The sequence below is a fragment of the Epinephelus lanceolatus genome, chromosome 11 (genome assembly GCF_041903045.1).
Source record: "Epinephelus lanceolatus isolate andai-2023 chromosome 11, ASM4190304v1, whole genome shotgun sequence".
Lineage (NCBI taxonomy): Eukaryota > Metazoa > Chordata > Actinopteri > Perciformes > Serranidae > Epinephelus > Epinephelus lanceolatus.
The window spans coordinates 27,323,198-27,341,319 of NC_135744.1; the positions used below are offsets into that span (position 1 = coordinate 27,323,198).

Here is an 18,122-nt window from a genome sequence, read left to right on the forward strand (position 1 = left end):
AATGTGACAGGCACTTGTCACAAGTTTCTGACATATTATAGGCCAAACAATTGCTCACTTAATCATAAGGTTAATCAGTCATGAAATAATTGTTATTTGGACATCACGATTGTCCTTGATGTATTTAGTGTAAAATCACTGATTTAAATCATGAGGCTGGAGTCCATGTTCCATACCTTTGGGATGGAGTCAATTAGGAGAGAATTTTTAAGATTTTAACTATCAGACCATGTTGATTGTGTTGTGTTTTTAGTGGCATGGCTCAATGGATGTCAATGTTGGCTGGTCAGTCCATCAATTTGGTCCTGACTGAAATATCTCAACAACTACTGGACGGATTGCCATGGTATTATATGAATCCAGATGACTGTGGTGTTAAGTGGCCTTTTGTATTAAGTGCTAAGTAGCAATTGTTTGCATGCTAAGCATGAATGGTGAACATGGTAAAAATTACCTGTTAAATATCAACATGTTAATATCATAATAAGGAGGGCTGTTAGTGTTAACATGTTTATTGCAATGCTAATAAAGTTAAAGCAGAACACTTTTAAAAAAAAGAATTGTGTTAATCACATGCTGCTATTTTGTCCTTTTGATCACCTTACTTACAGTGCAAACTAAATTAAAATATCACCTAAGATCTTAGAGTTTAAGCTACCAGTGGTCAGATCCAGTAAGTTCAGGTGAGGAAGGTAGATGTTGTTGGGTCCAGGAGGAGAGAAACTGATTTTTCCATCATCCACCACCACACTCTGACCAAAAACACACAGCTGAAAGAAATGGAGAAAGAGCTCTTAGCTTTGCCTATTTCTTACATACTGATTAGAACAAGTATATCTGTGTGTGTGGATGCACATGTTTGTGTGTTTGTGCACCTGCTTTATCAGTAATTTCTGTGTCAGTTTGAGAAGTGTGGTGCTCTGCACTCCTCTCAGGTCACTAAGCAGCAAAGTGGCCCGAGCCAGAGTCACACTGGATCCTGGTGGCATGCGTGTCCGTCCTGACAGCAGGGTCACTGCCTCCTATGTATTCACAGACAGAACAGAGAGGCACTGAAATTACTTCAACCATTATATTGTCATACAATTGATTGCCACATCTCAACTTTGGTTTACTCTTTAGAGATCAAAATCAAACTTTTTATACAGAACAGCACTTAAAAGAAAAAGCAATTCAAATACAAACTAAAACAGAGTTAAAAATGTATGAACATATCACGAAATAAATTTAAAGGCGATGTATGTAAGAATGTGGCCAAAACGGTTACTGCACTCAAATTCAAAATACTGCTGCGAGTCGTGTCCGCCCCCCTACAGATTCGAGGTTGCTGGACAGCGGCACGCTGGAGACTGATTTGTTTGCCCACAGGCGGCTGCCGTGGCAGGGCCGCGTCGCCGCGTCTTTGATCGTTGGTTTTCCAGCGGACCCTTTGAGCAAGTCTGGCTTCTCTGCTGCTAACGCTGCTGCCGGGATACAGCTCATGAGGAGCCGGCTGCTAATGCTATGTACCGGAACACTGCTAATGCTGCTTGCCGTGCTGCTGTAGCTCAGTCGTAACTTTAACTGATGCTGAGACTCTACTGACTGCATGACTGGTAGACAGCGGTGGGTGGCGCAACAGGCCAAAACACAAATTCAAAACATAAACATGATTTGCGGACCGTAAATTTTTTTTTAAAATGCGAATATTCTGGCTGTACTATTGTTGTCAGTGAGATCAGTATGTTATATGAACATTATTCCTTAGTCTCTGTGACATATTAGAAGGATTTTATGACTATTTGCTTTATATTTCTTACATATAGCTCCTTTAAGGAAATGAAACAATTGCTGTCCAGCCCCATAGGTTACAATTAAACCAGTCATTTAACCAGCATTCTCCACATTTGTTTACAGAGTGAAGGTCCATAATTATTTCCATGAAATGCTCTAAGAACCAAGCTACTGCCACAGCTTGCTCCATGTAACGCTGTTGTCACAATGCATCTAATTATGGATCAGAAGAGTCTAAGATCAACTCTTGTGTAGCTAAAACTCACCTTTCTCATGTAAATAACCAGTAACGCACACCTGGAAACATCCAATTGATGGGTAAACGGCCTTTCAACATGTACTCAAAAGGGTCTTAATCACTGAGTTTCAGTTAGTCATGGATGGCATGACACACTGATGTTTTATCAAGTGTTTCCAGATAATTATCTATATTTAAAATAATTTGTCGCACATCATTTAAGAAAAGCCATACTAATAGAGTGCAAGACCATTCGAAATTCACAGCACTCAATGGACAATCAGAACAAAGAGGCTTTCAGTAAACCAGGCAGCTGTGATCATAAAGTGGTAAGTACTCTTGAATTGTGGCTGCAACAACCCTGTTTCTATTCCGGGTGACGGCATCAGTGTTAAGCTGTACTTCATATATGTTGGTGCTTAACTTACTCTTACCTCTGCTTGATTTTTACATGGTTTAGAATCAAACCTCTGAAGCTAAAATCCTGCATGAGGCCAAAAACCTTTACCATTTCCACACTTGTTTTCCAAACTTGTCCACCAAATAAATGACAAAAGCTTACATGCAATACTGTGATAATGAAGCTGTTCCCAATTTTGTCTGTATGTAGGTCTATCTTTTTTACTCCTGTAATTTGATTTTTTTTATTTAATCATATGGCTGCACTTCTTACATGTGTGGCTATGTGACAGGGCAGGGGCTTCTATATAATTGTGTTGATGTTTTTCTGGATTTTAATGTTGTGTGATATTTTGGTTTTTTTTTTAACGTAAAGCACTTTGAGATTACTTGTAATGAATTGTGCTATATCAATAAAATTGACATTGACATTGACACTGACATCAAGCTGTTCCCAAATGTGGTCCCCAAATAGGGCTAGTGGTGCAATGGGTAAAGCGTCTGACTACGCATCAGAAGATTCTAGGTTCAACTCCTGGCTAGCTTGTTGAAACCTTTAACTCATAACAACTTGTTCCTCATTTCCAATCTTCCTCATCAACATACCATCAAAAGAAAATTTACAACTGAAAAGAGCCACATGATGGGTAAATAGCCTTTCACCCTGGGTACGTCCCAACTCCCTTAAAATTACTGCTAACCACCTTATCTAGTCCCTCCCACTTAGGAAAACATGCAAGGAGTCAGGAGTTAGGAGTGAGGAGCGAGGATTGTTGATTAAGAGACACGTGACGGCCTTACTCTGAAGCGTCATGGAAAGCGATGTCCTTTTCGGATGATGGCGACACAACTGGATCTGCTGCATAAGGGAGCCAGCGTTTGGTGTACATTGAAAGTCACATTATATTCGCTGATCAAAGCTGTAACCCCCACCCCCCGCCATCATGACTTTGGTCACACACTTTTGCATGTATTACCATCGTTATTGAGTCATTTGCCGAAGTTTGTCGCAATTAAAGAACAGTCAGTAGCCCTGCCACTGTCACTGTGATGAGCATCATTATCATTATTATTATCATCATCATCATTATAATCACTATTATTAAATCCACTCGCCAAGTCAGCTGCTGAGTGAATAAGACATATCAGACCTGTCAGTCTGCCTCAATCAATTGAATTTTATTTATAAAGCCCAATACCACAAGTCACAATTTGCCTCACAGGGCTTTACAGCATACAACATCCCTCCATCCTTAGGACCCTCACAGCGGATCAGGAGGAACTCCCCAAAAAAACCCTTTAACGGGAAAAAAACGGTAGAAACCACAGGAAGAGCAACTGAGGAGGGATCCCTCTTCCAGGACAGACAGACTTGCAATGGATGTCGTACAGAACAGATCAACACAATAAATTAACAGTAATCCGAATGACACAATAAGACAGAGCGACAGAGAGGGACAGAGAGACAGAGAGAGATGCAGGACAGACGGTAATGACAGTAGCTTACAACAACATTAATGAAAGTAATAATATTAATTAATATGAATATTAATAATTAATATTACCTACAAGCTATTAAACATTATTCCACTCACATCACATGCAGGACAATTAATGACGGGCAAATGTGTGTGTGTGTGTGTGTGTGTGTGTGTGCACGTGGTGTTATATCAACACGTGTGGTTCTAGACATGAGACAGCCTCAAAGATGGCGGATCTCGAACGACTTCCGGTTCAAGTAAGGAGTTAGGAGTTAGCAGTATAAAATTAAGAGACTTGGGACGTACCCCATGTGCTAAAACAAAGGGCTGTGAACCATTGACACTCACTCACAATGAATAACAAGTCTGTCTACAGATCAGAAGATTCTAGCTTCCACTGCTGGCTAGCTCAAGGAACCTTTAACTCGGAATCACTTGTTCCTCATTTCCAGTGTTCCTCATCTACATACTACATACCTACCTGTGAACCTCTGGGTGTTTCTCAATGTCAAGCAAAGTTCCTCAAACTAACAAATTTCAAGGATGCTACAATTTTCATAGGTCACACATCATTTAGAAAAAAACCCATACTGATAATATAGTAGTAAGGTTTGGATTCAGACTTCCAAATAGACAGTCATAACAAGGAGGCACTCAATAAAGCAAGAGGCCGTGATCGTATAGAGGTTAGTACTCTGCGTTGTGGCCACAGCAACCCCAGTTCGAATCCGGGTCACGGCATCAGTGTGAAGCTGTGTTTAATTTATGTTGCTTAACTTGCTCCAATCTGGTCACATGGTTTAGAATTGGACATCTCAAGCTATGATCCTGCGTGACGCCCCAAATCTTGACCAACATTTTCCACACTTGGCCACCAAGGAAATAACAAAAGCTTCCATGCAATACTGTGAGAAATGAGCTGTTCCCAAACGTGGCTCAAAGTAGGGCTAGTGGCGCAATGGATAACGCGTCTGACTACGGATCAGAAGATTCTAGGTTCGACTCCTGGCTAGCTCGTTCAAACCTTTAACTCATAACAACTTGTTCCTCATTTCCAATCATCCTCATCAACATACCATCAAAAGAAAACTGACATCTGGAAAGAGCCACATGATGGGTAAATGGCCTTTCACCATGTGCTAAAACAAAGGGCTGTGAACCATTGACACTCACTCACAATGAATAACAAGTCTGTCTACAGATCAGAAGATTCTAGCTTCCACTGCTGGCTAGCTCAAGGAACCTTTAACTCGGAATCACTTGTTCCTCATTTCCAGTGTTCCTCATCTACATACTACATACCTACCTGTGAACCTCTGGGTGTTTCTCAATGTCAAGCAAAGTTCCTCAAACTAACAAATTTCAAGGATGCTACAATTTTCATAGGTCACACATCATTTAGAAAAAAACCCATACTGATAATATAGTAGTAAGGTTTGGATTCAGACTTCCAAATAGACAGTCATAACAAGGAGGCACTCAATAAACCAAGAGGCCGTGATCGTATAGAGGTTAGTACTCTGCGTTGTGGCCGCAGCAACCCCGGTTCGAATCCGGGTCACGGCATCAGTGTGAAGCTGTGTTTAATTTATGTTGCTTAACTTGCTCCAATCTGGTCACATGGTTTAGAATTGGACATCTCAAGCTATGATCCTGCGTGACGCCCCAAATCTTGACCAACATTTTCCACACTTGGCCACCAAGGAAATAACAAAAGCTTCCATGCAATACTGTGAGAAATGAGCTGTTCCCAAATGTGGCTCAAAGTAGGGCTAGTGGCGCAATGGATAACGCGTCTGACTACGGATCAGAAGATTCTAGGTTCGACTCCTGGCTAGCTCGTTGAAACCTTTTACTCATAACAACTTGTTCCTCATTTCCAATCATCCTCATCAACATACCATCAAAAGAAAACTGACAACTGGAAAGAGCCACATGATGGGTAAATGGCCTTTCACCATGTGCTAAAACAAAGGGCTGTGAACCACTGACACTCACTCACAATGAATAACAAGTCTGTCTACAGATCAGAAGATTCTAGCTTCCACTGCTGGCTAGCTCAAGGAACCTTTAACTCGGAATCACTTGTTCCTCATTTCCAGTGTTCCTCATCTACATACTACATACCTACCTGTGAACCTCTGGGTGTTTCTCAATGTCAAGCAAAGTTCCTCAAACTAACAAATTTCAAGGATGCTACAATTTTCATAGGTCACACATCATTTAGAAAAAAACCCATACTGATAATATAGTAGTAAGGTTTGGATTCAGACTTCCAAATAGACAGTCATAACAAGGAGGCACTCAATAAACCAAGAGGCCGTGATCGTATAGAGGTTAGTACTCTGCGTTGTGGCCGCAGCAACCCCGGTTCGAATCCGGGTCACGGCATCAGTGTGAAGCTGTGTTTAATTTATGTTGCTTAACTTGCTCCAATCTGGTCACATGGTTTAGAATTGGACATCTCAAGCTAAGATCCTGCGTGACGCCCCAAATCTTGACCAACATTTTCCACACTTGGCCACCAAGGAAATAACAAAAGCTTCCATGCAATACTGTGAGAAATGAGCTGTTCCCAAATGTGGCTCAAAGTAGGGCTAGTGGCGCAATGGATAACGCGTCTGACTACGGATCAGAAGATTCTAGGTTTGACTCCTGGCTAGCTCGTTGAAACCTTTAACTCATAACAACTTGTTCCTCATTTCCAATCATCCTCATCAACATACCATCAAAAGAAAACTGACAACTGAAAAGAGCCACATGATGGGTAAATGGCCTTTCACCATGTGCTAAAACAAAGGGCTGTGAACCATTGACACTCACTCACAATGAATAACAAGTCTGTCTACAGATCAGAAGATTCTAGCTTCCACTGCTGGCTAGCTCAAGGAACCTTTAACTCGGAATCACTTGTTCCTCATTTCCAGTGTTCCTCATCTACATACTACATACCTACCTGTGAACCTCTGGGTGTTTCTCAATGTCAAGCAAAGTTCCTCAAACTAACAAATTTCAAGGATGCTACAATTTTCATAGGTCACACATCATTTAGAAAAAAACCCATACTGATAATATAGTAGTAAGGTTTGGATTCAGACTTCCAAATAGACAGTCATAACAAGGAGGCACTCAATAAAACAAGAGGCCGTGATCGTATAGAGGTTAGTACTCTGCGTTGTGGCCGCAGCAACCCCGGTTCGAATCCGGGTCACGGCATTAGTGTGAAGCTGTGTTTAATTTATGTTGCTTAACTTGCTCCAATCTGGTCACATGGTTTAGAATTGGACATCTCAAGCTAAGATCCTGCGTGACGCCCCAAATCTTGACCAACATTTTCCACACTTGGCCACCAAGGAAATAACAAAAGCTTCCATGCAGTACTGTGAGAAATGAGCTGTTCCCAAACGTGGCTCAAAGTAGGGCTAGTGGCGCAATGGATAACGCGTCTGACTACGCATCAGAAGATTCTAGGTTCGACTCCTGGCTAGCTCGTTCAAACCTTTAACTCATAACAACTTGTTCCTCATTTCCAATCATCCTCATCAACATACCATCAAAAGAAAACTGACAACTGGAAAGAGCCACAAGATGGGTAAATGGCCTTTCACCATGTGCTAAAACAAAGGGCTGTGAACCATTGACACTCACTCACAATGAATAACAAGTCTGTCTACAGATCAGAAGATTCTAGCTTCCACTGCTGGCTAGCTCAAGGAACCTTTAACTCGGAATCACTTGTTCCTCATTTCCAGTGTTCCTCATCTACATACTACATACCTACCTGTGAACCTCTGGGTGTTTCTCAATGTCAAGCAAAGTTCCTCAAACTAACAAATTTCAAGGATGCTACAATTTTCATAGGTCACACATCATTTAGAAAAAAACCCATACTGATAATATAGTAGTAAGGTTTGGATTCAGACTTCCAAATAGACAGTCATAACAAGGAGGCACTCAATAAACCAAGAGGCCGTGATCGTATAGAGGTTAGTACTCTGCGTTGTGGCCGCAGCAACCCCGGTTCGAATCCGGGTCACGGCATCAGTGTGAAGCTGTGTTTAATTTATGTTGCTTAACTTGCTCCAATCTGGTCACATGGTTTAGAATTGGACATCTCAAGCTAAGATCCTGCGTGACGCCCCAAATCTTGACCAACATTTTCCACACTTGGCCACCAAGGAAATAACAAAAGCTTCCTTGCAATACTGTGAGAAATGAGCTGTTCCCAAACGTGGCTCAAAGTAGGGTTAGTGGCGCAATGGATAACGCGTCTGACTACGGATCAGAAGATTCTAGGTTCGACTCCTGGCTAGCTCGTTGAAACCTTTAACTCATAACAACTTGTTCCTCATTTCCAATCATCCTCATCAACATACCATCAAAAGAAAACTGACAACTGGAAAGAGCCACATGATGGGTAAATGGCCTTTCACCATGTGCTAAAACAAAGGGCTGTGAACCATTGACACTCACTCACAATGAATAACAAGTCTGTCTACAGATCAGAAGATTCTAGCTTCCACTGCTGGCTAGCTCAAGGAACCTTTAACTCGGAATCACTTGTTCCTCATTTCCAGTGTTCCTCATCTACATACTACATACCTACCTGTGAACCTCTGGGTGTTTCTCAATGTCAAGCAAAGTTCCTCAAACTAACAAATTTCAAGGATGCTACAATTTTCATAGGTCACACATCATTTAGAAAAAAACCCATACTGATAATATAGTAGTAAGGTTTGGATTCAGACTTCCAAATAGACAGTCATAACAAGGAGGCACTCAATAAACCAAGAGGCCGTGATCGTATAGAGGTTAGTACTCTGCGTTGTGGCCGCAGCAACCCCGGTTCGAATCCGGGTCACGGCATCAGTGTGAAGCTGTGTTTAATTTATGTTGCTTAACTTGCTCCAATCTGGTCACATGGTTTAGAATTGGACATCTCAAGCTAAGATCCTGCGTGACGCCCCAAATCTTGACCAACATTTTCCACACTTGGCCACCAAGGAAATAACAAAAGCTTCCTTGCAATACTGTGAGAAATGAGCTGTTCCCAAACGTGGCTCAAAGTAGGGTTAGTGGCGCAATGGATAACGCGTCTGACTACGGATCAGAAGATTCTAGGTTCGACTCCTGGCTAGCTCGTTGAAACCTTTAACTCATAACAACTTGTTCCTCATTTCCAATCATCCTCATCAACATACCATCAAAAGAAAACTGACAACTGGAAAGAGCCACAAGATGGGTAAATGGCCTTTCACCATGTGCTAAAACAAAGGGCTGTGAACCACTGACACTCACTCATAATGAATAACAAGTCTGTCTACAGACAGCTAGCTTCCACTGCTGGCTAGCTCAAGGAACCTTTAACTCGGAATCACTTGTTCCTCATTTCCAGTGTTCCTCATCTACATACTACATACCTACCTGTGAACCTCTGGGTGTTTCTCAATGTCAAGCAAAGTTCCTCAAACTAACAAATTTCAAGGATGCTACAATTTTCATAGGTCACACATCATTTAGAAAAAAACCCATACTGATAATATAGTAGTAAGGTTTGGATTCAGACTTCCAAATAGACAGTCATAACAAGGAGGCACTCAATAAACCAAGAGGCCGTGATCGTATAGAGGTTAGTACTCTGCGTTGTGGCCGCAGCAACCCCGGTTCGAATCCGGGTCACGGCATTAGTGTGAAGCTGTGTTTAATTTATGTTGCTTAACTTGCTCCAATCTGGTCACATGGTTTAGAATTGGACATCTCAAGCTAAGATCCTGCGTGACGCCCCAAATCTTGACCAACATTTTCCACACTTGGCCACCAAGGAAATAACAAAAGCTTCCATGCAGTACTGTGAGAAATGAGCTGTTCCCAAACGTGGCTCAAAGTAGGGCTAGTGGCGCAATGGATAACGCGTCTGACTACGCATCAGAAGATTCTAGGTTCGACTCCTGGCTAGCTCGTTCAAACCTTTAACTCATAACAACTTGTTCCTCATTTCCAATCATCCTCATCAACATACCATCAAAAGAAAACTGACAACTGGAAAGAGCCACATGATGGGTAAATGGCCTTTCACCATGTGCTAAAACAAAGGGCTGTGAACCATTGACACTCACTCACAATGAATAACAAGTCTGTCTACAGATCAGAAGATTCTAGCTTCCACTGCTGGCTAGCTCAAGGAACCTTTAACTCGGAATCACTTGTTCCTCATTTCCAGTGTTCCTCATCTACATACTACATACCTACCTGTGAACCTCTGGGTGTTTCTCAATGTCAAGCAAAGTTCCTCAAACTAACAAATTTCAAGGATGCTACAATTTTCATAGGTCACACATCATTTAGAAAAAAACCCATACTGATAATATAGTAGTAAGGTTTGGATTCAGACTTCCAAATAGACAGTCATAACAAGGAGGCACTCAATAAACCAAGAGGCCGTGATCGTATAGAGGTTAGTACTCTGCGTTGTGGCCGCAGCAACCCCGGTTCGAATCCGGGTCACGGCATCAGTGTGAAGCTGTGTTTAATTTATGTTGCTTAACTTGCTCCAATCTGGTCACATGGTTTAGAATTGGACATCTCAAGCTAAGATCCTGCGTGACGCCCCAAATCTTGACCAACATTTTCCACACTTGGCCACCAAGGAAATAACAAAAGCTTCCTTGCAATACTGTGAGAAATGAGCTGTTCCCAAACGTGGCTCAAAGTAGGGTTAGTGGCGCAATGGATAACGCGTCTGACTACGGATCAGAAGATTCTAGGTTCGACTCCTGGCTAGCTCGTTCAAACCTTTAACTCATAACAACTTGTTCCTCATTTCCAATCATCCTCATCAACATACCATCAAAAGAAAACTGACAACTGGAAAGAGCCACATGATGGGTAAATGGCCTTTCACCATGTGCTAAAACAAAGGGCTGTGAACCATTGACACTCACTCACAATGAATAACAAGTCTGTCTACAGATCAGAAGATTCTAGCTTCCACTGCTGGCTAGCTCAAGGAACCTTTAACTCGGAATCACTTGTTCCTCATTTCCAGTGTTCCTCATCTACATACTACATACCTACCTGTGAACCTCTGGGTGTTTCTCAATGTCAAGCAAAGTTCCTCAAACTAACAAATTTCAAGGATGCTACAATTTTCATAGGTCACACATCATTTAGAAAAAAACCCATACTGATAATATAGTAGTAAGGTTTGGATTCAGACTTCCAAATAGACAGTCATAACAAGGAGGCACTCAATAAACCAAGAGGCCGTGATCGTATAGAGGTTAGTACTCTGCGTTGTGGCCGCAGCAACCCCGGTTCGAATCCGGGTCACGGCATTAGTGTGAAGCTGTGTTTAATTTATGTTGCTTAACTTGCTCCAATCTGGTCACATGGTTTAGAATTGGACATCTCAAGCTAAGATCCTGCGTGACGCCCCAAATTTTGACCAACATTTTCCACACTTGGCCACCAAGGAAATAACAAAAGCTTCCATGCAGTACTGTGAGAAATGAGCTGTTCCCAAACGTGGCTCAAAGTAGGGCTAGTGGCGCAATGGATAACGCGTCTGACTACGGATCAGAAGATTCTAGGTTCGACTCCTGGCTAGCTCGTTCAAACCTTTAACTCATAACAACTTGTTCCTCATTTCCAATCATCCTCATCAACATACCATCAAAAGAAAACTGACAACTGGAAAGAGCCACATGATGGGTAAATGGCCTTTCACCATGTGCTAAAACAAAGGGCTGTGAACCATTGACACTCACTCACAATGAATAACAAGTCTGTCTACAGATCAGAAGATTCTAGCTTCCACTGCTGGCTAGCTCAAGGAACCTTTAACTCGGAATCACTTGTTCCTCATTTCCAGTGTTCCTCATCTACATACTACATACCTACCTGTGAACCTCTGGGTGTTTCTCAATGTCAAGCAAAGTTCCTCAAACTAACAAATTTCAAGGATGCTACAATTTTCATAGGTCACACATCATTTAGAAAAAAACCCATACTGATAATATAGTAGTAAGGTTTGGATTCAGACTTCCAAATAGACAGTCATAACAAGGAGGCACTCAATAAACCAAGAGGCCGTGATCGTATAGAGGTTAGTACTCTGCGTTGTGGCCACAGCAACCCCGGTTCGAATCCGGGTCACGGCATCAGTGTGAAGCTGTGTTTAATTTATGTTGCTTAACTTGCTCCAATCTGGTCACATGGTTTAGAATTGGACATCTCAAGCTAAGATCCTGCGTGACGCCCCAAATCTTGACCAACATTTTCCACACTTGGCCACCAAGGAAATAACAAAAGCTTCCATGCAATACTGTGAGAAATGAGCTGTTCCCAAACGTGGCTCAAAGTAGGGTTAGTGGCGCAATGGATAACGCGTCTGACTACGGATCAGAAGATTCTAGGTTCGACTCCTGGCTAGCTCGTTGAAACCTTTAACTCATAACAACTTGTTCCTCATTTCCGATCATCCTCATCAACATACCATCAAAAGACAACTGGAAAGAGCCACGAGATGGGTAAATGGCCTTTCACCATGTGCTAAAACAAAGGGCTGTGAACCACTGACACTCACTCACAATGAATAACAAGTCTGTCTACAGATCAGAAGATTCTAGCTTCCACTGCTGGCTAGCTCAAGGAACCTTTAACTCGGAATCACTTGTTCCTCATTTCCAGTGTTCCTCATCTACATACTACATACCTACCTGTGAACCTCTGGGTGTTTCTCAATGTCAAGCAAAGTTCCTCAAACTAACAAATTTCAAGGATGCTACAATTTTCATAGGTCACACATCATTTAGAAAAAAACCCATACTGATAATATAGTAGTAAGGTTTGGATTCAGACTTCCAAATAGACAGTCATAACAAGGAGGCACTCAATAAACCAAGAGGCCGTGATCGTATAGAGGTTAGTACTCTGCGTTGTGGCCGCAGCAACCCCGGTTCGAATCCGGGTCACGGCATTAGTGTGAAGCTGTGTTTAATTTATGTTGCTTAACTTGCTCCAATCTGGTCACATGGTTTAGAATTGGACATCTCAAGCTAAGATCCTGCGTGACGCCCCAAATCTTGACCAACATTTTCCACACTTGGCCACCAAGGAAATAACAAAAGCTTCCATGCAGTACTGTGAGAAATGAGCTGTTCCCAAACGTGGCTCAAAGTAGGGCTAGTGGCGCAATGGATAACGCGTCTGACTACGGATCAGAAGATTCTAGGTTCGACTCCTGGCTAGCTCGTTCAAACCTTTAACTCATAACAACTTGTTCCTCATTTCCAATCATCCTCATCAACATACCATCAAAAGAAAACTGACAACTGGAAAGAGCCACATGATGGGTAAATGGCCTTTCACCATGTGCTAAAACAAAGGGCTGTGAACCATTGACACTCACTCACAATGAATAACAAGTCTGTCTACAGATCAGAAGATTCTAGCTTCCACTGCTGGCTAGCTCAAGGAACCTTTAACTCGGAATCACTTGTTCCTCATTTCCAGTGTTCCTCATCTACATACTACATACCTACCTGTGAACCTCTGGGTGTTTCTCAATGTCAAGCAAAGTTCCTCAAACTAACAAATTTCAAGGATGCTACAATTTTCATAGGTCACACATCATTTAGAAAAAAACCCATACTGATAATATAGTAGTAAGGTTTGGATTCAGACTTCCAAATAGACAGTCATAACAAGGAGGCACTCAATAAACCAAGAGGCCGTGATCGTATAGAGGTTAGTACTCTGCGTTGTGGCCGCAGCAACCCCGGTTCGAATCCGGGTCACGGCATCAGTGTGAAGCTGTGTTTAATTTATGTTGCTTAACTTGCTCCAATCTGGTCACATGGTTTAGAATTGGACATCTCAAGCTATGATCCTGCGTGACGCCCCAAATCTTGACCAACATTTTCCACACTTGGCCACCAAGGAAATAACAAAAGCTTCCTTGCAATACTGTGAGAAATGAGCTGTTCCCAAATGTGGCTCAAAGTAGGGCTAGTGGCGCAATGGATAACGCGTCTGACTACGGATCAGAAGATTCTAGGTTCGACTCCTGGCTAGCTCGTTCAAACCTTTTACTCATAACAACTTGTTCCTCATTTCCAATCATCCTCATCAACATACCATCAAAAGAAAACTGACAACTGGAAAGAGCCACATGATGGGTAAATGGCCTTTCACCATGTGCTAAAACAAAGGGCTGTGAACCACTGACACTCACTCACAATGAATAACAAGTCTGTCTACAGATCAGAAGATTCTAGCTTCCACTGCTGGCTAGCTCAAGGAACCTTTAACTCGGAATCACTTGTTCCTCATTTCCAGTGTTCCTCATCTACATACTACATACCTACCTGTGAACCTCTGGGTGTTTCTCAATGTCAAGCAAAGTTCCTCAAACTAACAAATTTCAAGGATGCTACAATTTTCATAGGTCACACATCATTTAGAAAAAAACCCATACTGATAATATAGTAGTAAGGTTTGGATTCAGACTTCCAAATAGACAGTCATAACAAGGAGGCACTCAATAAACCAAGAGGCCGTGATCGTATAGAGGTTAGTACTCTGCGTTGTGGCCGCAGCAACCCCGGTTCGAATCCGGGTCACGGCATTAGTGTGAAGCTGTGTTTAATTTATGTTGCTTAACTTGCTCCAATCTGGTCACATGGTTTAGAATTGGACATCTCAAGCTAAGATCCTGCGTGACGCCCCAAATCTTGACCAACATTTTCCACACTTGGCCACCAAGGAAATAACAAAAGCTTCCATGCAGTACTGTGAGAAATGAGCTGTTCCCAAACGTGGCTCAAAGTAGGGCTAGTGGCGCAATGGATAACGCGTCTGACTACGGATCAGAAGATTCTAGGTTCGACTCCTGGCTAGCTCGTTCAAACCTTTAACTCATAACAACTTGTTCCTCATTTCCAATCATCCTCATCAACATACCATCAAAAGAAAACTGACAACTGGAAAGAGCCACATGATGGGTAAATGGCCTTTCACCATGTGCTAAAACAAAGGGCTGTGAACCATTGACACTCACTCACAATGAATAACAAGTCTGTCTACAGATCAGAAGATTCTAGCTTCCACTGCTGGCTAGCTCAAGGAACCTTTAACTCGGAATCACTTGTTCCTCATTTCCAGTGTTCCTCATCTACATACTACATACCTACCTGTGAACCTCTGGGTGTTTCTCAATGTCAAGCAAAGTTCCTCAAACTAACAAATTTCAAGGATGCTACAATTTTCATAGGTCACACATCATTTAGAAAAAAACCCATACTGATAATATAGTAGTAAGGTTTGGATTCAGACTTCCAAATAGACAGTCATAACAAGGAGGCACTCAATAAACCAAGAGGCCGTGATCGTATAGAGGTTAGTACTCTGCGTTGTGGCCGCAGCAACCCCGGTTCGAATCCGGGTCACGGCATCAGTGTGAAGCTGTGTTTTAATTTATGTTGCTTAACTTGCTCCAATCTGGTCACATGGTTTAGAATTGGACATCTCAAGCTAAGATCCTGCGTGACGCCCCAAATCTTGACCAACATTTTCCACACTTGGCCACCAAGGAAATAACAAAAGCTTCCATGCAATACTGTGAGAAATGAGCTGTTCCCAAACGTGGCTCAAAGTAGGGTTAGTGGCGCAATGGATAACGCGTCTGACTACGGATCAGAAGATTCTAGGTTCGACTCCTGGCTAGCTCGTTGAAACCTTTAACTCATAACAACTTGTTCCTCATTTCCAATCATCCTCATCAACATACCATCAAAAGAAAACTGACAACTGGAAAGAGCCACAAGATGGGTAAATGGCCTTTCACCATGTGCTAAAACAAAGGGCTGTGAACCACTGACACTCACTCATAATGAATAACAAGTCTGTCTACAGATCAGAAGATTCTAGCTTCCACTGCTGGCTAGCTCAAGGAACCTTTAACTCGGAATCACTTGTTCCTCATTTCCAGTGTTCCTCATCTACATACTACATACCTACCTGTGAACCTCTGGGTGTTTCTCAATGTCAAGCAAAGTTCCTCAAACTAACAAATTTCAAGGATGCTACAATTTTCATAGGTCACACATCATTTAGAAAAAAACCCATACTGATAATATAGTAGTAAGGTTTGGATTCAGACTTCCAAATAGACAGTCATAACAAGGAGGCACTCAATAAACCAAGAGGCCGTGATCGTATAGAGGTTAGTACTCTGCGTTGTGGCCGCAGCAACCCCGGTTCGAATCCGGGTCACGGCATCAGTGTGAAGCTGTGTTTAATTTATGTTGCTTAACTTGCTCCAATCTGGTCACATGGTTTAGAATTGGACATCTCAAGCTATGATCCTGCGTGACGCCCCAAATCTTGACCAACATTTTCCACACTTGGCCACCAAGGAAATAACAAAAGCTTCCTTGCAATACTGTGAGAAATGAGCTGTTCCCAAATGTGGCTCAAAGTAGGGCTAGTGGCGCAATGGATAACGCGTCTGACTACGGATCAGAAGATTCTAGGTTCGACTCCTGGCTAGCTCGTTCAAATCTTTTACTCATAACAACTTGTTCCTCATTTCCAATCATCCTCATCAACATACCATCAAAAGAAAACTGACAACTGGAAAGAGCCACATGATGGGTAAATGGCCTTTCACCATGTGCTAAAACAAAGGGCTGTGAACCACTGACACTCACTCACAATGAATAACAAGTCTGTCTACAGATCAGAAGATTCTAGCTTCCACTGCTGGCTAGCTCAAGGAACCTTTAACTCGGAATCACTTGTTCTTCATTTCCAGTGTTCCTCATCTACATACTACATACCTACCTGTGAACCTCTGGGTGTTTCTCAATGTCAAACAAAGTTCCTCAAACTAACAAATTTCAAGGATGCTACAATTTTCATAGGTCACACATCATTTAGAAAAAAACCCATACTGATAATATAGTAGTAAGGTTTGGATTCAGACTTCCAAATAGACAGTCATAACAAGGAGGCACTCAATAAACCAAGAGGCCGTGATCGTATAGAGGTTAGTACTCTGCGTTGTGGCCGCAGCAACCCCGGTTCGAATCCAGGTCACGGCATCAGTGTGAAGCTGTGTTTAATTTATGTTGCTTAACTTGCTCCAATCTGGTCACATGGTTTAGAATTGGACATCTCAAGCTAAGATCCTGCGTGACGCCCCAAATCTTGACCAACATTTTCCACACTTGGCCACCAAGGAAATAACAAAAGCTTCCATGCAATACTGTGAGAAATGAGCTGTTCCCAAATGTGGCTCAAAGTAGGGCTAGTGGCGCAATGGATAACGCGTCTGACTACGGATCAGAAGATTCTAGGTTTGACTCCTGGCTAGCTCGTTGAAACCTTTAACTCATAACAACTTGTTCCTCATTTCCAATCATCCTCATCAACATACCATCAAAAGAAAACTGACAACTGAAAAGAGCCACATGATGGGTAAATGGCCTTTCACCATGTGCTAAAACAAAGGGCTGTGAACCATTGACACTCACTCACAATGAATAACAAGTCTGTCTACAGATCAGAAGATTCTAGCTTCCACTGCTGGCTAGCTCAAGGAACCTTTAACTCGGAATCACTTGTTCCTCATTTCCAGTGTTCCTCATCTACATACTACATACCTACCTGTGAACCTCTGGGTGTTTCTCAATGTCAAGCAAAGTTCCTCAAACTAACAAATTTCAAGGATGCTACAATTTTCATAGGTCACACATCATTTAGAAAAAAACCCATACTGATAATATAGTAGTAAGGTTTGGATTCAGACTTCCAAATAGACAGTCATAACAAGGAGGCACTCAATAAAACAAGAGGCCGTGATCGTATAGAGGTTAGTACTCTGCGTTGTGGCCGCAGCAACCCCGGTTCGAATCCGGGTCACGGCATTAGTGTGAAGCTGTGTTTAATTTATGTTGCTTAACTTGCTCCAATCTGGTCACATGGTTTAGAATTGGACATCTCAAGCTAAGATCCTGCGTGACGCCCCAAATCTTGACCAACATTTTCCACACTTGGCCACCAAGGAAATAACAAAAGCTTCCATGCAGTACTGTGAGAAATGAGCTGTTCCCAAACGTGGCTCAAAGTAGGGCTAGTGGCGCAATGGATAACGCGTCTGACTACGGATCAGAAGATTCTAGGTTCGACTCCTGGCTAGCTCGTTCAAACCTTTAACTCATAACAACTTG

The 18,122-nt window shown here is 42.2% G+C and overlaps 1 protein-coding gene and 31 non-coding genes across 38 annotated transcripts in view; 31 read left to right on the forward strand and 1 right to left on the reverse strand.

The window, feature by feature from the left end:
• The window catches only part of cfap54 (cilia and flagella associated 54), a 72,130-nt gene that overhangs the window by 755 nt on the left and 53,253 nt on the right, over nucleotides 1-18,122 (reverse strand). For 6 of the 7 annotated variants that reach the window (XM_078172452.1, XM_033647087.2, XM_078172449.1 and 3 more), the window contains exons 55-56: nucleotides 876-1,022; nucleotides 635-770 (exon numbers count right to left, since the gene is read on the reverse strand). In XM_078172452.1, coding sequence (XP_078028578.1) covers nucleotides 635-770; nucleotides 876-1,022 — 283 coding nt within the window. The remainder of the gene's footprint in view (nucleotides 1-634; nucleotides 771-875; nucleotides 1,023-18,122) is intronic. The other variant, XM_078172453.1, reaches the window with a different exon arrangement.
• On the forward strand, nucleotides 4,836-4,908 carry trnar-acg (transfer RNA arginine (anticodon ACG)). The gene has a single exon. It is a non-coding gene; the product is annotated as a tRNA-Arg (tRNA).
• trnah-gug (transfer RNA histidin (anticodon GUG)) lies at nucleotides 5,386-5,457 on the forward strand. Its single transcript has one exon. It is a non-coding gene; the product is annotated as a tRNA-His (tRNA).
• trnar-acg (transfer RNA arginine (anticodon ACG)) lies at nucleotides 5,661-5,733 on the forward strand. Its single transcript has one exon. It is a non-coding gene; the product is annotated as a tRNA-Arg (tRNA).
• On the forward strand, nucleotides 6,211-6,282 carry trnah-gug (transfer RNA histidin (anticodon GUG)). Its single transcript has one exon. It is a non-coding gene; the product is annotated as a tRNA-His (tRNA).
• Nucleotides 6,486-6,558, forward strand: trnar-acg (transfer RNA arginine (anticodon ACG)). Its single transcript has one exon. It is a non-coding gene; the product is annotated as a tRNA-Arg (tRNA).
• trnah-gug (transfer RNA histidin (anticodon GUG)) lies at nucleotides 7,036-7,107 on the forward strand. The gene has a single exon. It is a non-coding gene; the product is annotated as a tRNA-His (tRNA).
• Nucleotides 7,311-7,383, forward strand: trnar-acg (transfer RNA arginine (anticodon ACG)). Its single transcript has one exon. It is a non-coding gene; the product is annotated as a tRNA-Arg (tRNA).
• On the forward strand, nucleotides 7,861-7,932 carry trnah-gug (transfer RNA histidin (anticodon GUG)). The gene has a single exon. It is a non-coding gene; the product is annotated as a tRNA-His (tRNA).
• Nucleotides 8,136-8,208, forward strand: trnar-acg (transfer RNA arginine (anticodon ACG)). Its single transcript has one exon. It is a non-coding gene; the product is annotated as a tRNA-Arg (tRNA).
• Nucleotides 8,686-8,757, forward strand: trnah-gug (transfer RNA histidin (anticodon GUG)). Its single transcript has one exon. It is a non-coding gene; the product is annotated as a tRNA-His (tRNA).
• trnar-acg (transfer RNA arginine (anticodon ACG)) lies at nucleotides 8,961-9,033 on the forward strand. The gene has a single exon. It is a non-coding gene; the product is annotated as a tRNA-Arg (tRNA).
• On the forward strand, nucleotides 9,504-9,575 carry trnah-gug (transfer RNA histidin (anticodon GUG)). The gene has a single exon. It is a non-coding gene; the product is annotated as a tRNA-His (tRNA).
• Nucleotides 9,779-9,851, forward strand: trnar-acg (transfer RNA arginine (anticodon ACG)). Its single transcript has one exon. It is a non-coding gene; the product is annotated as a tRNA-Arg (tRNA).
• On the forward strand, nucleotides 10,329-10,400 carry trnah-gug (transfer RNA histidin (anticodon GUG)). The gene has a single exon. It is a non-coding gene; the product is annotated as a tRNA-His (tRNA).
• trnar-acg (transfer RNA arginine (anticodon ACG)) lies at nucleotides 10,604-10,676 on the forward strand. Its single transcript has one exon. It is a non-coding gene; the product is annotated as a tRNA-Arg (tRNA).
• On the forward strand, nucleotides 11,154-11,225 carry trnah-gug (transfer RNA histidin (anticodon GUG)). Its single transcript has one exon. It is a non-coding gene; the product is annotated as a tRNA-His (tRNA).
• Nucleotides 11,429-11,501, forward strand: trnar-acg (transfer RNA arginine (anticodon ACG)). Its single transcript has one exon. It is a non-coding gene; the product is annotated as a tRNA-Arg (tRNA).
• trnar-acg (transfer RNA arginine (anticodon ACG)) lies at nucleotides 12,254-12,326 on the forward strand. Its single transcript has one exon. It is a non-coding gene; the product is annotated as a tRNA-Arg (tRNA).
• trnah-gug (transfer RNA histidin (anticodon GUG)) lies at nucleotides 12,797-12,868 on the forward strand. The gene has a single exon. It is a non-coding gene; the product is annotated as a tRNA-His (tRNA).
• trnar-acg (transfer RNA arginine (anticodon ACG)) lies at nucleotides 13,072-13,144 on the forward strand. The gene has a single exon. It is a non-coding gene; the product is annotated as a tRNA-Arg (tRNA).
• On the forward strand, nucleotides 13,622-13,693 carry trnah-gug (transfer RNA histidin (anticodon GUG)). Its single transcript has one exon. It is a non-coding gene; the product is annotated as a tRNA-His (tRNA).
• trnar-acg (transfer RNA arginine (anticodon ACG)) lies at nucleotides 13,897-13,969 on the forward strand. The gene has a single exon. It is a non-coding gene; the product is annotated as a tRNA-Arg (tRNA).
• trnah-gug (transfer RNA histidin (anticodon GUG)) lies at nucleotides 14,447-14,518 on the forward strand. Its single transcript has one exon. It is a non-coding gene; the product is annotated as a tRNA-His (tRNA).
• trnar-acg (transfer RNA arginine (anticodon ACG)) lies at nucleotides 14,722-14,794 on the forward strand. Its single transcript has one exon. It is a non-coding gene; the product is annotated as a tRNA-Arg (tRNA).
• On the forward strand, nucleotides 15,272-15,343 carry trnah-gug (transfer RNA histidin (anticodon GUG)). Its single transcript has one exon. It is a non-coding gene; the product is annotated as a tRNA-His (tRNA).
• Nucleotides 15,548-15,620, forward strand: trnar-acg (transfer RNA arginine (anticodon ACG)). The gene has a single exon. It is a non-coding gene; the product is annotated as a tRNA-Arg (tRNA).
• trnah-gug (transfer RNA histidin (anticodon GUG)) lies at nucleotides 16,098-16,169 on the forward strand. Its single transcript has one exon. It is a non-coding gene; the product is annotated as a tRNA-His (tRNA).
• Nucleotides 16,373-16,445, forward strand: trnar-acg (transfer RNA arginine (anticodon ACG)). The gene has a single exon. It is a non-coding gene; the product is annotated as a tRNA-Arg (tRNA).
• On the forward strand, nucleotides 17,198-17,270 carry trnar-acg (transfer RNA arginine (anticodon ACG)). The gene has a single exon. It is a non-coding gene; the product is annotated as a tRNA-Arg (tRNA).
• Nucleotides 17,748-17,819, forward strand: trnah-gug (transfer RNA histidin (anticodon GUG)). The gene has a single exon. It is a non-coding gene; the product is annotated as a tRNA-His (tRNA).
• Nucleotides 18,023-18,095, forward strand: trnar-acg (transfer RNA arginine (anticodon ACG)). The gene has a single exon. It is a non-coding gene; the product is annotated as a tRNA-Arg (tRNA).